The sequence below is a fragment of the Rhinoderma darwinii genome, chromosome 2 (genome assembly GCF_050947455.1).
Source record: "Rhinoderma darwinii isolate aRhiDar2 chromosome 2, aRhiDar2.hap1, whole genome shotgun sequence".
Classification (NCBI taxonomy): domain Eukaryota; kingdom Metazoa; phylum Chordata; class Amphibia; order Anura; family Rhinodermatidae; genus Rhinoderma; species Rhinoderma darwinii.
In genome coordinates this window covers 300,928,236-300,944,831 of record NC_134688.1, presented here as the reverse complement: position 1 = coordinate 300,944,831, position 16,596 = coordinate 300,928,236, and the positions used below count along the sequence as shown (strand labels likewise).

The 16,596-nt window shown below is 39.9% G+C and overlaps 1 protein-coding gene across 5 annotated transcripts in view; it reads left to right on the top strand.

Moving 5' to 3' along the window:
* SYNRG (synergin gamma) overlaps positions 1–16,596 on the top strand; it is a 104,266-nt gene that overhangs the window by 55,183 nt on the left and 32,487 nt on the right. For all 5 annotated transcript variants that reach the window (XM_075853507.1, XM_075853505.1, XM_075853508.1 and 2 more), the window contains exons 10-12: positions 1,031–1,158; positions 3,009–3,133; positions 3,570–4,499. In XM_075853507.1, the coding sequence (XP_075709622.1) occupies positions 1,031–1,158; positions 3,009–3,133; positions 3,570–4,499 (1,183 nt within the window). The remainder of the gene's footprint in view (positions 1–1,030; positions 1,159–3,008; positions 3,134–3,569; positions 4,500–16,596) is intronic.

The following is a 16,596-nucleotide window of genomic DNA, read 5'->3' as shown; positions in this document are numbered from 1 at the left end:
TGCAAAATCTGGTGACAGAGCCTCTTTAAAGAGGCTCCGTCACGACATTATAAGTGCCCTATCTCCTATATAAGGAGATCGGCGCTATAATGTAGGTGACAGTAATGCTTATTTAGAAAAACGAATCTCGTTTGAAACGACAGGTTACATCGTAATCTCGCGAGATTACGCTTGCCTTGCTGGAATCCCACAGAAAAGATTCAGAAGTGTCAGGATTCTGAGTACACATGACGTCCAGGTTGGATGGTCATGTGTATTCATTATCAGGAGGACACTGTAGTAATGTTAGGGTTTGTGTATGTAGCTGCACATAGTGATATAACTATATCGCTAGTGCAGTGTAAATGAATGGAGAGAAGTGCATGATGCGGATTGGTCAGCGTCATACACTCCTCTGTACAACGCCCACTTGGTCTAACGTAAAAACACGCCCACTTGGGCATTAAGAAACTCATTAGCATAAAGCTAAAAATCGCTCAAAGTGGGTTAAAATAGATCGTTTTTCTAAATAAAAAGCATTACTGTCACCTACATTAGAGCGCCAATCTCCTTATGTAGGAGATAGGGCACTTATAATGTGGTGACAGAGCCTCTTTAAACCTATTTAGCCTTGAGAACTGTGAATCTATGGAATAGTCTACCGCAGGAGCTGGTCACATCCGGTACAGTCGATGGCTTTAAAAAAGGCTTAGATAATTTCCTAGAACAAAAAAATATTAGCTCCTATGTGTAGAAATTTTTTACTTCCCCTTTCCCATCCCTTGGTTGAACTTGATGGATATGTGTCTTTTTTTCAACCGTACAAACTATGCAAGAGGGATGACCATAACAGGCTGTGATCTTTCTTCTGTCACTTGCAGTTTCCCCCCTCCCGCCCCTCCCCAACAAGGAAGAAACTATTCACCCTACACCCGACTTTAAAATGATACCAGGCTCATAGCTTAGGTTGCAAAACTTGTTTGGGCTTTAATATGATACCAAGATCTAAGCTTTAGCATTTACAGTGTCTTTTTCTTGTCATTTTGTGTAGCTTTTTAAAGCAGATGATGCTGATGATGATTTCCAAGATTTTCAAGATGCTTCTAAATCTGGATCAATCGACGATTCTTTCCCTGATTTCCAGAGTAATAATTCAAAACCCACATCATCTTACAGCAGGTAAGGCACTGTTATTTTAAGAAGATAAGTGGACACCGTAGATATCTCTGCAATATCATATTTGAGGCTCTGAAATACCTTTCTTTTTGTTTAAAGAAAAAAAGGTTTGGTTTTTTTTTTATATATAGTTTTATGCAATAAAAAGTTTTCAAATGGACATTCTTAGACCATAAAAAGGGAAAAACAAAGACCATCGCACATCAATAAAGCCAAAAATTCACACCGGTGTGCCCCCCATTCCCAAATTGAATTGCAGGAAGAGAGATCTGCTTTTATATGCATAAGATATTCTCCAGTTGGAGAGATTTGGGGTGCCGAGGAGATCGTCAAGTTTAAAAGAGAAGAGTGAAACCGCTTGGCCTGGATGGAGTTGGAGATAGTGAAAGGATGCAGATCTTGGGACCCCTTCTTTATAAACTCCATAAAAGAGGGAAGACTGTCGAACCAGATATTTTGCTCCAGGAAGACCACACAGGTGGTGTAAATGTGATTTTGACCAAAGGGGGGTTCAAAGCGAGAGACCAGCCTTAGCCTGTAACATTCCCTGTGCTACCAACCAAACCTGGGCTATAGTTTTGAGTGCAAGAAATATTGATGATGGGGGTGCTATGACGGTATAGTGAACTTGTGAGACTTTCATATGATCCCAGTGAGACACCCACCAAAGCGGCAGCCAATTGCTTAGATCAGTATCAATCCACCAATGGACCTATACTAGCTCAGAGACCAGAAAATATCGTATTTAGACGCTTATTAACTGTCTTTATATAGTTTTATGGTAGTGCTACTGAAGCTAACATTTTTATTGGGTCGTGTTTTAGATTTGTACTGGCAAACATTTTATTGTGTTGTAAATAGGACGAAATGGCGAACAATGGGGCATACTAGTTTTTTAATACAATATGTGTGGTGTTTTTTTACTTCATAGTGGTGCTGTACATTTCCAGTAATCTAGTACACATAAGGCTTCGTTCACATCTGCGTCGGGGTTCTGTCAGACCTTTCAGTCAGGGGAACCCATGAACGGAAACCATAGCTTTCAGTTTGCATTACTATTGATTTCAATTGTAATGCTTCCGTTGCTAATGGTTTCCATTTGTCTCTGTTCCGCAAGGATTCTGTTTTTTCGGCAGAACCAATAGCGTAGCTATCTGTTTGTAAGGCATTTTGAACACCACATTTTTGTTGTTTTTTTTTTCCGCCTTACCATAAAGTTTTTGATGTGTGGCAATCCTATGTATGACCAAAAAATGCTTAATTGTAAACCTTCGCTGTTAGTCACCATTTTGTCATTTTTAGTTCCTGAAGTGCAGCACTACAAATTAGGCAGGTCTTTATTGGAGGGAGCAAATACTTAATCATTGATGCAATCTCTTTCATGTAGATTAGTATCAAGTAGTGCAGGGGTCCGCAACCTATGGCACGTGTGCCTCAGCTGGCACGCAGAACATGTTTGCCTGGCACGCTCAGTCCTAAGCCCCACAAATGCTCTCCAGCTTAAACCTGGCCCAAATCTAGCGTGCACCAACGTCGCTGGTTTCTTTAGGGACGGGGAACACACAGCGCTTACGTGAGATTTCACTTAAGAAATCAGTGAGGTATACTCCAGGCAAGAGGGTGTCGTTTGGCTGTCACCCCTTAATACATCATGTCCCCTCATACTTTCTGAGCCATACAGCCTGGCAAGAAACTATATTGGTGAGCTTGTCTCATGTAACATACGTGGTAACCGTTTGTGTTATATTGAGTACTTTAATCTTTTGATATTTTATTTATTTAAATCTGTACGCCATAAAAAAAACGTTTGCCGACCCCTTGATTAAAGTTGATGTAAATGTATTTATTCCTAGTGCACCCGCTCCAATAATTCCAGCGTCTAGAACAGCAGCAAACACCTCTACTGTCACTGACAAATATGCAGTATTTAAGACCCTGAGCGTGAAAAGCAACATGGAAGGCACCCGCAACTTTACAGGTAAATGTGATAATTTGACGGTATTCTCACACGCGGTTTGTGATGCATTTTTGTTAAGCCAAAGCCAGGCAAGGGAAAGTATTGAGGACTTCTATTTTTGTTTTTGTATCTTCTCCTGGCTTTGGGTATTAAAAACAAAACAAAAAAACTGCATGGACACAATGTGTGAATTCCGGCTTTTTGATGGATTTTGTAATTGATTAGTTTGTCAGTCACTTCCGTAGATGGGTAAATTCTCATCTCATCATGGTCTTTACATGGCTTTGAAATAGAATCTCAATATAAATTGTGACTACATTTTATTTATGCCATGGTTAAATGAATAATGAACATAGACAAAGTACAACAAATTTTATTTCCTATTAAAAAAAAAAAAAAAAAGATTTGGTGCATGAAATCTTACTTGTTTTCCCCTTATTCTTTGTCAATTTTGCAGATGGTTTCACAGACTTCAAATCTGGAGCGGACGATGGTTTCACAGATTTTAAGACTGCAGACAGCATATCTCCTCTAGATACTCCACTCCGAGAAACCCAATCATCACTTACATTCCCCGCTTGTCCTCCGCAGAAATCGCCAACACAATTTAAACCATCCTCTGATCTTGATTCATTCTGTTCTTCGGTAACTAGCAATATCTTACCTAAGACATTTCATTTATCCAAGCCTGTACCCCCGCTTTCATTATCCTCTCCATCACCATTGTTACCATCTTCATCATTTGCCCCTGCTTCAGCTGCACCTCCTAAAAGTTCCTCTTTGCTTGATGACTTTGGAGACTTTACACTCTTTGGGCCATCCGCCAACACTACATCTGTTGGTGGTCAAAATGACTTTGCTGATTTTATGGCTTGTAATAGCAGTTCTATTGAGCAAAACCGTGATGACAAATATAGTGTTTTTAAATTGGAAGCCAGCACAGCTGACCCAATAATATCTGCTGCTGTTTCCCAAGCGCTTCAACCCACGACTTCAAGTTCACTCAATAAATACGAGTTATTCGATCAACTTTCTCTGGAAAGCTCTTCAACGGCATTTGATGAAACAAAGGATTTAACCAATATTACAAAAAATAATGACTTTACTTTCCAGTATGACAAATTCACCACTGCAGACAACAACTTAGAAAAGTCCTTTGTGGATAAGTTTGTTGCTCTTAAACAAGCCAAAGAGGACTCTGTGTCTATTAAGTCGCTGGATCTTCCGTCTATTGGTGGCAGCAGCTTGGGAAAAGATGACTCTGAAGATGCACTCTCCATCCAGTTTGACATGAAGCTATCAGATATGGGCGGGGAATTGAAGCATGTTATGTCTGATAGTTCTCTGGATTTGCCAACGGTTAGTGGTCAGCATCCACCTGCGGCAGGTGAGGAATTGGTTAGATTACTTTGGTAAAGAGGAGGTAGGTGTAGATAAACAAAGACAGCACTTGATATTTGTGATCTTCTTCATTCAGTGTTATTTTCTCTATTCTCGATATGTGAAATACAATGAAGGATATCTTTGTGCACAGTATTAATATAACACCGTAGCTATTTATTTGCATGTTGTACTCCATAATTTCCAGGGCAGTTGGCAGGACATGGTAATATATTTATTCAAGGTGAATATGCTCTGAATTGTAACTTATTTTCAATTTATTTATTTTTCTTGTTCCATTAAAACACATAGGCATGCTTTGTTCCTCACAGACTGCCTATTGCGTGACATGTTAAAGAGAGTCTGTCAGATGTTTTATGGCTACTAAGCTAATACCGGCACCAGATAAGGGACTTTAAACCCATGTGCAAACATACCTTTGTGGCTGCAGATAGACTTAGTGCATGGAAAAAGAACTTTCATCGGGTAGGCAAATTAGCTTGCAACTGTCCCGAGGGTGGTCCCAAGCCTGGCAAGTGCTCCGGCTCTCATGAGTAAACCCTGCCCAACGTCTCCTCCTTGATCCTGATTGACGGCTCTACTATTCTGCTACGTCACTGTGTTCGGCACTGATATCTCGCACATGTGCCATTGGAGCTGTCAATTAAAGGGGTTGTCCCGTCACATCAACTTATCACCTATCCAAAAGATAGGTGATAAATGTTTGATCGCTGGAGATTCCACTGCTGGGACACCCACTGATCAAGAGAACGAGGGTCCTGAATCCCCTTATGAACGGAGTGGAAGGTCACACACGCGCCCTGCCGCTCCATTCATTCACTATGGGACTGCCGAAGAAAGCCAAGCTCTTTACTCGTCCTAAAGTGGTTGGTGGGACAATCCGTTTAAGGCCAAGTGAAAGCCATTGGGCAGTGTTTACTCATGAGTCAGAGCACTTACCGGACTTGGGGCCGCCCTCGGCGCACTTGCAAGCTCATTTGCACACAATAACTAGTTCTTATTTTCTGCACTGCTAAGTCGATCTGTGGCCACAGAGGTATGTTTGCACACATGTTTAAAGGGGGTTTTACACAGGCCAATTATCGGGCACACGATCTTTCATAGAACACTCGTTGCCGATAATTGCCGTGTGTAAACAGGGCAGCGATCAGCAGATGAACAAGCAAACGCTCGTTCATCTGCTGATTGTACCGTTTTAAAAACTGAAATATTGTCGGTAGCACATCTCCCTGTGCAAACAGGGAGACGCGCTGCCGACATGATGATGTATGGGGACGAGCGATCAGAGTAACGACTGCTCATCCCCATACTAGCTCTTTGTGACCGGAGCAGGCGAGCACTAATCAACGAGCTGTCTCGTTGATCGGCGCTCGTATACACGGCCTTCGTTGGCCGTGTAATAGGGCGTTTAGTCCCTTACTCGTCACTGGTATTAGCTTAGTGGCCATAAAGCATCTGATAGACTCACTTTTTAACACTTTTTAATTGTTGTAGGTTATGCCATTCTACCCGCTTAGTTGATGTAAACAGCCACAAATTTAGGAATACTTTCCAGATAAATTAGAAAAGGTATAGATATTCAGAAATATTAGGTTACTGCTTTAACACCTTCTATCACGGAGTCCAATTTGGCCTAATTAAATTCTAGTTATGCACTTCCATTCTCACACTGATATTAAATATATTGCAATGTAGCTTACAAATCTGGTCGCTGAGATCCTGGGGACAACTGTTATACTGACAGCGTGTGTTTTCCGTATGAATTCATAAGCTTTATGAATGAGTCTTGTATGTCCCCTTTATAGTCGTCTGTACGTACAAGGGTCCCCAAGATCAAAGCCGGACTTTGTGTTTGAAAGTAATTGAGAACTTCACCAGTTGCTCCAGGTTATAAAAAGGTCTGAATTGTTGCATAGGCTACTTGCGCGCAATGCACTTTATAATTTAAGTCTCGTATTCCTAATTTTGTAAAGCAATAACACAATTTTCTGCAAATGTTCCATACATCTGAATGGGACTTGCAGAAATCATTGCGCTTGCTGCATGAACAACCCCATTCGGATGTATGCAACAGATTTTCAGTTGCAGAAATCTCTGCAATAAATCTGCTGTGGGTAGACGCACCCGAAGTCCCACGGATTACAGTCCCAGCCATCTGGATGAGATTTGAACATTGATCCATAAACTGCAGAAAATTTTCTGCACGGATATCGGCGCATGCTGCGGATTTTCAAATCCTCAACATTCTCATCTTGTTGCAGATGTTTGCTGAGGATTTTACCCCTTGTAGACCTGAGAATCTGCAGCAAAATCCGCGCAGGATACGTGTGAACTTCGAGTTGCACTTCTTCAGGACTCCTGAATGAAACCAGTATTGGAGTTAGAAATGTCTGACATATACTAATTTTTTTTAAGATAAATCATGAAAGACATGTTAACAATGTAAGGATCGGTTTATGCCACATTTTTTTCCACATGGTTTTTACCCAAAAAATTTATGGAAGCATATACCGGAACTATTTCCATAGGTTCCTGTGGGAGGAGCATGTCAAATGCCTGCACTTTTGACATATGTTAGAATATTTTATGTCAGTCTTTTTTTTTTTTTTTTTTTCTTTTATGCTATTCGTCACATCACCAAAAAATTTTAAGCCACGTTTACAAGTGATGGATTTATTGCAGATTTTGCCAGATTATTATCATGCAGATTTACTGCGAAGACTTCCCCACCACATGTGATGCATTTTCACTTCAATATTGGGAGAAATTCATGACCTTTCCACTGGACTTGTGCAGTCTGACCTCAAAACTGTAGCCCTATTCTTCTACACATACAAACCACATTTATTTACACCGTACTGCACTGTGGTGCTTATTTTTTGTATAGGATCCGTGCAAAAAATCTGCCATGTGTGAGCATTGGCATTCGAATTTTTGTACATGGAAAAATGCATTTGCTGGGGTTGGTTTTTGTGGGGCTTGAAACCACACTACCCTATGTGGATTTTCTGAATTGAACAATTTCTTTGTTCATGTTTTTGTCTCTTTAAAATCTTCATTCGTTACCTTAAGGTGTAAGTCTACAAAGTTGTAATATTACTTTACAAATATTGCATTTCTGCGGAGAAGACCCCTTCAGTTGTGCAGCCACATCAGTGTTGAAACTGTATGTTTCATTTGATAGTACAGCTCTTTTCTTGGTATTGAAGTATTTGAACATTTCTGTTGCTGCTTCTTATGTGTTCACACTTGCACTTTTATACCATTTCCACTCCACTGTCTGTTTTTATTTTAGTTTTTTCCTTTTTGTAACGCACGAAGGGCCAGGTGAAGTAATAGTGCAGCAGCTGAGGTGGTTTCAAAGCTGCTTTGCCAGCTTTTTATGTGTATTTTAGAAAACTGCATGGATGTTATATATATATATATATATATATATATATATATATATATATATATATATAACATTTTATTTTTTTTCTTCTGGAATTTCAAGCTGGTTTATTTTTCCTAGTTTCATGGGGGATATATAGACAGTGAGGTTTATTCTGTATTGAGCTAAAACGTCAACATATTAGCATGAATTCATTGATCATCTTAAAATCCTACAGTGAACACAATACTTATGATATTTACTGGTAAGGAGGATATACTGAGGAATTGCATTGTATGCTATATACTCTACCAGAATTAACCCATTCACACTTAAAAGAAATTAGTAGAATTGCTCATGCTGCTTCTCAAAAGTGACGCACTACTGAATCAGTCAGAGCCACATGTGGGATTTTGGAGCATCCGCCTAAATGTCTCTGTTTTCATGTGAACCGCCCATGTTGTCCCTCCCATGTTTGCAGGAACAGTCCTACGTACAAGTTTATCTGCAGTGGGGTCCAGCATTCAGAATGACATGGCTGATGTCGAGGGTCATAGATAAAAGACGAACCCTAAAATATTCCAGATCTATCCAAGTGTTGTGTTTAGTGTTCCTCAGTGTGAACGGAATTGTTCCTGTAGATAGCAAAGGTATTTTATGTACGGTTTACACAACAATATTATATTCTCATTATTAAGAGGTGCAGTTGTCCTGTCTAAGCCTATGCGTGTACTTTATTAGCTCCTAGACATAAACCTATAGCTGTAGTCCCCACAGTCCTGGCTCAGAAACCACATTGGAACACAGTATGAATCATCATGTGCCAAATAAAGAGTAGATTAGTTGATGAGTGCGTTTTTTCTTTCTTAAGTTTCGCACTAGAATTCATCAACTGATTCAAACATCAATGAGTTGTCGTATAGAATATTGTACTTAGTGAGATGGGATACTCGACCCCCCCCCCCCCCCCCCCGGCCTTTCTTACTGTCACTAATGAAGTAGGAGTTATGTGGAAGATCACATATAGTAACAGCGAGAGGCCCAAAAAATGTCAATTATCCCAGCCCACTAAATACAATATTCTAGACGACAAATCATTGATGTTTGGCTCCGCTGACCAAGTTCAATAAGAGCATTGAATGGAGAGTGCTGTATTATTATTTTGAATACACATGTCGGTATATACCCTTTTAGGGTATGTTCACATGCAAAACGAAAAACGGCTGTGAAATACGGAGCTGTTTTCAAGGGAGAACGGCCTCTAAAAAAAACGGCTGAAAATTAGGCATCAAATGTTTATTGCGGCTGTTTTTCGATTGACAAAATGAAAAACAGCTCAAAAAATGACAAGCTTTTCTTTTCACCAGGTGTTTTTTTACGCGCCGTTTTTTTTTAAGCGGCTACATAAAAAAAACGCCCCAATGGAACGAAACGCCGTTTTTCCCATTGATCTCAATGGCCAGATGTTTGAAGGCTTTCAGCTTTTTTTTTTTTTTCCAGCTATCTTTCGGGTCATTTCCGGCCTTAAAAAACGGCTGAAAATAAGCCGTGTGAACATACCCTCACTCTGAAGCACCTCTGCCCATTACCGGCAAAGTAACCCATCCAACTTCTTGGTATTTGGAAAAAAATGTTTTATTGGTACAACCTGTACATATGGGAACTTTTTAATCTGCCCCTTCAATTCATTCGCTAAAGTGGGAATGGAGTATCAATCTTGAATCCACAAAATACTATTAATACGTTCATACAAAAGAATGGAGAAAAAGGAAAATATGTCCTTATTATGACATTGATCCTTAGTTTGGAATTCCCTAACTTGATCACATTGCGAGGGTTATGTATTGGAGAACACTAATGTAATCACTGCAGATTTTCCATCTGGATATGCGGGCGGAAAATCTGCATCGTATTACAGTTTAAACAAAGTGGATGAAATGGATAACCAATCTCATCCACCCGCTGCATAAAATTTCTGTGCAGAAATTCACCTGCGGTGCAGATTTTTTCAAATTTGCAGAATGTTCATTTATGCTGCGGAAAGGCTGCACTTTTGTTGTAGATTTTTCCCATTTTGCTTTAATAGGAAAGGGCAACTCCACAATGAATGGAAAATGTTGCTTTTTTTTGTTGCAAAATAACTGCATTCCCTCCCCAAAAATCACAACTAGAAGAAACAAAAAAACAAAACCTTTTTCAATTTTAAAATGAAAAACTTCTCATACTCGCCTGGTGCTCCCGTTGCGTCACTGCTCCCCGGGCTGATCTGTGTTGGTCTGGCCTCCTGGGATGATATTATGTGATTGGCTACCACTGACTGCAGCAACCCATAGAATGAGCAGTCATCCCAGGGGAACGACCCATCACAGACCAGCTGGAGGGACAGGGACATTTCCCTATAGGAACGTCAGGGGAGGTGAGTTTAGTGGATTTGCTGCAGGTTTTTTTTTTTGTTTTTTTTCTAGTTTCCAATGGACGTCAATAGCAGATGTATGCAACTTTATGGTGTATATAGTTGCATACATTTTTACATTTTTTTGTAAACAGTTGAGTATTGTTTTTATTTCTCTTGAGTTTGGGAAACCCATGCCTCTAAATGTGGTTTAAGGGAGCCTTCATAAATATGCCCCGGATCTAATACGAATGCGCAATATGAATCCTTGGTGGGTTGTTGATGTTTTTTTTTTTTTTGTTTTTTTTTTCAGGTTTTTCGTCCGTAATTGTCCTTTTTTTTTTTTTTTTTTGTTTAAGCATGAACTCTTTTTATGCGGTTACTGTAATGTTGCTGAATTACGGGTGTAAAGAACCAAACAAATATGCAAATGTAAGCTATGCAAAAATGGAACATGCGGTTTAAGAATCAACACATTGACTTCAGTGGGCTAAATATTGTACCAATACGGATCTGTTAAGTCATGCTGTGTAATGGAAAAAGCACCACATGCATAGAAAAAATACGCGCGTAGAGGAGAAAAATGTTAATAAAAAAGTTAATAAAATAATTTTATTGAGATCTTCGGGCATTTTATATTGATGGCCTATCCATAGGATATGTCATTAGTATCAGATCGGTGGGGGTCAGCCTCCTGGCACCCCCTCCGATCAGCTGATTTGATGGGGCTGCTGCGTTGGTCGCTGTGTCCTCTTCACGGTTTACAGGCACAGCGCCGTACACTTTCATGGTGGCTTGGGATTGTAGTTCAGGTCCCTATCCTAAGCATAGACCATCAATATAAGATGCCTGGAAACTCCTTTAAATGATTTAGCATAGTTTTTCCAATGGAAAGAAATTTGATACGATTCAGAAATGCATTTGTGTGAATGAGCCCTTAGTCTGCCTTTCTACACTACCAACAAAGCTACATGAACAATAAGTAGGTTGCAAAGATCAACTTGCCATTAAAAGAAAGACTCCGTCTGAATTGCCCTCTTCCCCTCAAACAGTCATCGTTAAAAATAAATACGGAGATTCCAGGCACTTCTATTGAATGAAAGAATACGAAATAGGGATTCTGAAACATGACGTCCATTATTTCAGCGCAAAAAAAAAGCTAAAATAATTTGTAGTTCGTATACAGAGTTCTGTGTCGTATGTGATCCCTGAGAGCCTCCACTGCGACTAGTTGTAGAAATTACTGTGGTCTGCCACTAGAGGCTGCAAAGTAACTCGTTGTGAGCCTTTCAGTGGTGGTATACCTCTGATGGAAGGCTGCAAGGTATCCCACTGTATACAGTGGGATACATTGCTCACCTGCAGCCAGAGTCCCCGCACTACGGCCCTAGGGAAGCTCCAGACGTGACTGTCCATATATATGTCCATAATTATTTTTTCATGCATTGCTTAAAATTGGCCTCTTTGCATAACAAATTTACATATTTTCTTTCAAGTGTCTGAAAAAAATAAATGGCAAGCCCCCTGACCAATATGCACTACAGTATCTGATAAAGCAGCATCCTTATGCGTGTGGCTGTGTCTAGAACTTCTGCTAAGCCCCACTTACGTGAATTGGGCTAAGATGCAGTAGCAGACGCGGCTGCATGGACGACAGGGGCGCTCTGTCAGCGCTGCAGTGATGTGGCTGTGGTTCTTCCTATTTCAAATAAAAACTGGACAACCCCTTTAACAGTGCTATCTGCCGACCATGGAATGCGTATGAGTTCAACTCCAAGGTCCTCCTGTCTCTGGGAGAAATGAGAATTGGACCGTTTGGGTTTAACCTGTCTGATCCTTTGTTCCTATCACTGTCTGGCAGTTGATTATCTCACTTCCTGCAGACAATTAAGCTCCAAGCTAAACAGGAATGTTATTGGTGAATTTTTATCCTAACCTTAAAAATAAAATCCTTCTCCCCCACTTAGTGAGTCTTCTACAGCAATCACCGTTTGTATTACATTACATGACATTTTAAGCAGGTCAGGATGTTTTTCCTTGGTAATTTTTTGTCTAATCGATTTTTATATCTAGTTTTCAGGGTTCTTCCCAACCTATACATTTTAGGTATATCCACAGGATATGCCCTAAATGTCTGAAAGATGCAGATCCAATCTCTGGAACCTGTACCTATGTGTTCAGCTGTTTCCAGAAATCCCATAGAAGTGAAGGAAGAGGTGACGGGGCATTCTTTCATGAAAACCACGTCTAATAGCCCTGAATATTTTTGACTTGTCTAATGTTTTTAACGAAGTGCACTTTTTTTTTTTTTTTTTTTTTTGGGGGGAAATTGCATATAAAGCAGTAGAGAGCACTCGGACATTAAATATCATTCTAAAGCTGTCGTAGGTTCTGTCAACCGAATACTGGTGCAGTTTAGGACCGCCCCTCCATCAGAGAATACAGGTTCCATAGTCAGGACTTGTATTTCGCTTATGACTGCCTTACCCTATTACAGATTGATCTGTTTGTGTATAGTATGCTGTTTCATTTTTGTAATTTTTTTGTAGATATGTTACTTGTGCAGTCGATGCTTTTGACTGACATTTTGTACTAAGCGAGCAAGTATACTTACACCATGCTCACCCTTGTGACTTCCCCTCCACCTTTTTTGTTTGTGTTGTTGATCATGGTTTCTTTTTTTTGGTATTTTTTTTTCTGTTGTGGTGCCTTTTGACCATTCATTGTGTGCCATTTTTTTCATATGTTTAGCTTTTTTTTCTAACTGCCATGGACTATGTATGGTTAAATCCTGAATTGCCATGATGTGTATTTATATTTCATGCCCTGTAATGAAACTTGATTCAATGGGCTGTTTACAGGTGGAAATACCATTGTTCTGTATTGAATTTATGTATTTAAGGATTATTTGATATGTTTATTTAATAATCTCTTGTGCTTTCTTCTGTTAGTGGGGTAGAACTGTTTTCCTTGTACCAATACCACTAAAAAAGTGAGGGCGCTGATGCACTTGTACTTGTAATCACACTGTTAAAGGAGGGGATTTTTGTACGCATGTCTAGTTCTCCCGAGTTTTCAATCTTTATGATATTTATATATTCTGTTTGTAAAAGAGGATACTAGTGAATTTTGCTTACTCAGTTTCTGTAAGCTGACAGTATGGTATCGGAGGAGCTTTTGGTTCCTCCACTGCATCCATGTCTGAATTCAGTTCTCATGTGTGTTTTTCTTTCTGGCTCATAAATAAATTGCTATAGATGTAAAGCTACCTAAAGTGTTTTGCTGGTGTTTTTATTCCTTCTGCGACTTTTAGGCTGTGTTCACATCTTGCAGTCATATAGCGTTATTTTGTCGTAGCTTACCAAGAAATAATTAAATAAATAATAAAATAAAAAAACACAATTTGACCACAATGTTTGAACACATCCTTTTTTACAAGTGGGAAAACTTGATGAACTCCTCAAACAGCCGATGGTCTCATGGCACCCTGAACCTTCAGACTGGCATTAGTAAAGCTGATTCGATTTTCTTTAGCCAGATTTAGGCTTAAATGGGGGGGATGCTAAGGCATGCAGTCAAGCCATATACATTCCAATAATCCATATATATATATATCTATATAGATATATATATAAAGTTATGTGGACAGTATTTTCACATATTATAACGTTTAGCCTCAATGCTTGCCATAAGTGTCAACTCCACGTGAACATGCTTTTACTGATATTATTTACAGCACAGTCCTTAAACTGGCCGTACACATAAGGGAAAAATCTGCCAAAAGGGACAACTTTGGCCATTAGGGCCGACCACCGCTTGTAAAATTAACGCAAATGACAGTTGACCATGGCCGACGGTACTATTTTATCTGTCGACAATATGGTCGGCCAGGATGGTAAATTTCATCCTTGGTTGGCCGAAAATGCTTGTGTTTGGCATTTTCGTTCGAATTTGGCCGATCATTTGCGCTGTGTGCAAGCCCTAGGGAGTCCTTCTTCTTTTTTTTTTTTTTTTTTTTTTTTTTTTTTTTTCATTTTCTCCCTGATCGGCCCGTTTTTGTCTTTTCTGTAGCTGTTGGGATCGCTCGCATTTGCTACCGATTTATTATCTTATGTGTTTGTTTGGCCAACTAAACACCTGCAGCTGCCATTCCCACTAGTAAACTGCAGCATTCTGAGTGATGCACTTGAAATTCCTGCCAGCACACCTGCGTCACGTGTTTATTGCTAGCCGCTCAGTCCTATTCTCCCCTGCACAGTATCAGGCCTCATGTTCCCCCTACAGTGTCCAGAGGGTCCCTACAATGTCCATCAAAAGTATTACTGTACCTGAAGTTTTGTGTGTGTAGAACTTTCCTACACAATCCCTGTATCCACTGTAGTTACAAATATAGTAACTAAGGCTATGTTCCCACTTGTGTCATAGATCCATTAGGTTTGCTTTATTTTACTGAATAGTATAGTGCAGCAGACTACACCGTTCTGCCTGTTACAAGTAACTGAAAGCCGATCGAAGGGAACTGTCAACAGAACAAAGCTTTAGATTATTCTAATCCATGTGTCCTACACTAAAACTCCTAAACGTAGCACAGAGTTTGTAAAAGTGTATAATGTTCAGTATTAAAATGACACATTGTTCGAATAAGCAAATATTCTGTCCAATTCACATCTGCATTGGGGATTCCGCCGAAAATACCGGAAACAATAGCTATAGTTTCCGGTAAAACCCACGGATACACTGAACTTATTAAAGATCGGTTCTGCCGTTTGCCTCCAGTAATCAGTTTATTTGTATTTCACCTATTGAACTCTTCTCACCGCTCGCTGGCGCTGCTGTCAAAAGTTCATTGCTGTTATCCCCTCTCCTAAACTTGTCTTCCGACCGTAAATAATGGTCTGCAAAGATTTCACGCCTCTTATGGTAATAATCAGGCAGTCTTGTTCGTTCCCCTTCTTATGCCTGCCCACCGCCGAAAACTGGCCTACCTTGAATGCCGAAAATTCTGTCTGCGATAGCACACCTGTATTTATGTATGGTCCGACATCCTTCCCTGCCTTGTCTGGGCCTCAAATCTAGTTACTGTGCTTGCGCTGCTATGCTATCCAATTGTGCGCATGCACCAGAACAGGACATCGATGCGCAGGATTTCGTGTGTGCTGGGGGGGGGGGGAGGCGAGGAACTGTCAATCAAAAGTAAGAAGGCCAAGTTAAAGAAGATATGACTTTTTTCGAAAAAAGATATGACTTCTGAATATTGGCATACGGCACAGGAACACTAAAAAATGGAACACTAAAGGTACAGATCCTACTTATAAGATAATTATAGATATGGCTTTCTTCGCATCTGTGTCAGGGTCCCGTTCTGACGTCCCGTCGGAGCTTCCCGTCCGAACGGAGCCCTGACTGGAACAAACGGAAACCCTAGGTTTCACGGCGTTTTGACGGAATGAATAGCGTAGTCTACTATGGTATTGCTTCCGTCCAAACGATGGAACCCTTGCACAACTGAAACAAACCATTTGCACCAGATCCATCACCATTGAAATAATTGGTGATGCAAACGGTAACCTATGGTTTCCGTTTGCTTGTCAGGGTTCCCTCCCTGATGCAGATGTGAACGAAGCCTTACATAAAAATTATTTTTCACCCACTACCACCAGGTATTGCTGGTTTAATAGGTGAAATGCTGGTGACCGGTTCCTTTTAAGTGGCCTTGGCACTGTGATGGTGTCTGGCTGTGGTTACCAGATGCGTATGCATTAAAAAATACTATATATTAGTTTCTTAGTGTATGTTCTGTGGATGTAAATTGTTTGTCTGCAGGACATTGTTTGAGGTTGGAAAAACATTCGAGACAGGTTTAGGTTTTTTCAAATTAGGTTTTTTAAATTACAGATCCAAACAGAAATCTTTTATATTAGATGAACTTCCAAATAACTCATATAATAATTATGTTTTGAAGTATTTTAAAAGAAATATATTTTCCATTCACTATACTATTTTTTATTTTTTTTATTTTATTATTTTTGGTTAAATCTTTGTTTTTCAATTTGCTATACTTTTAAGACAACCACTTAACTCAAGGGAGGACAAAAGTAGAGCGGAATATTGGACGTGATGGTAATTTATAGTATAAGCCGTGATAAGACTGCAATGTTAACAAACAGATTTAAAAGAACACTCCTGGCACAACTAGTACACTGTGTTATGTCCAGCATAGGGCCTGAGGGAGCACTGCATGATATAGGGATTTAGGGATCTCTATCCCTGTGTTGTGCACTGACCCCCTCAAGAAATGGCTGATCTGCATGATCTCATCAG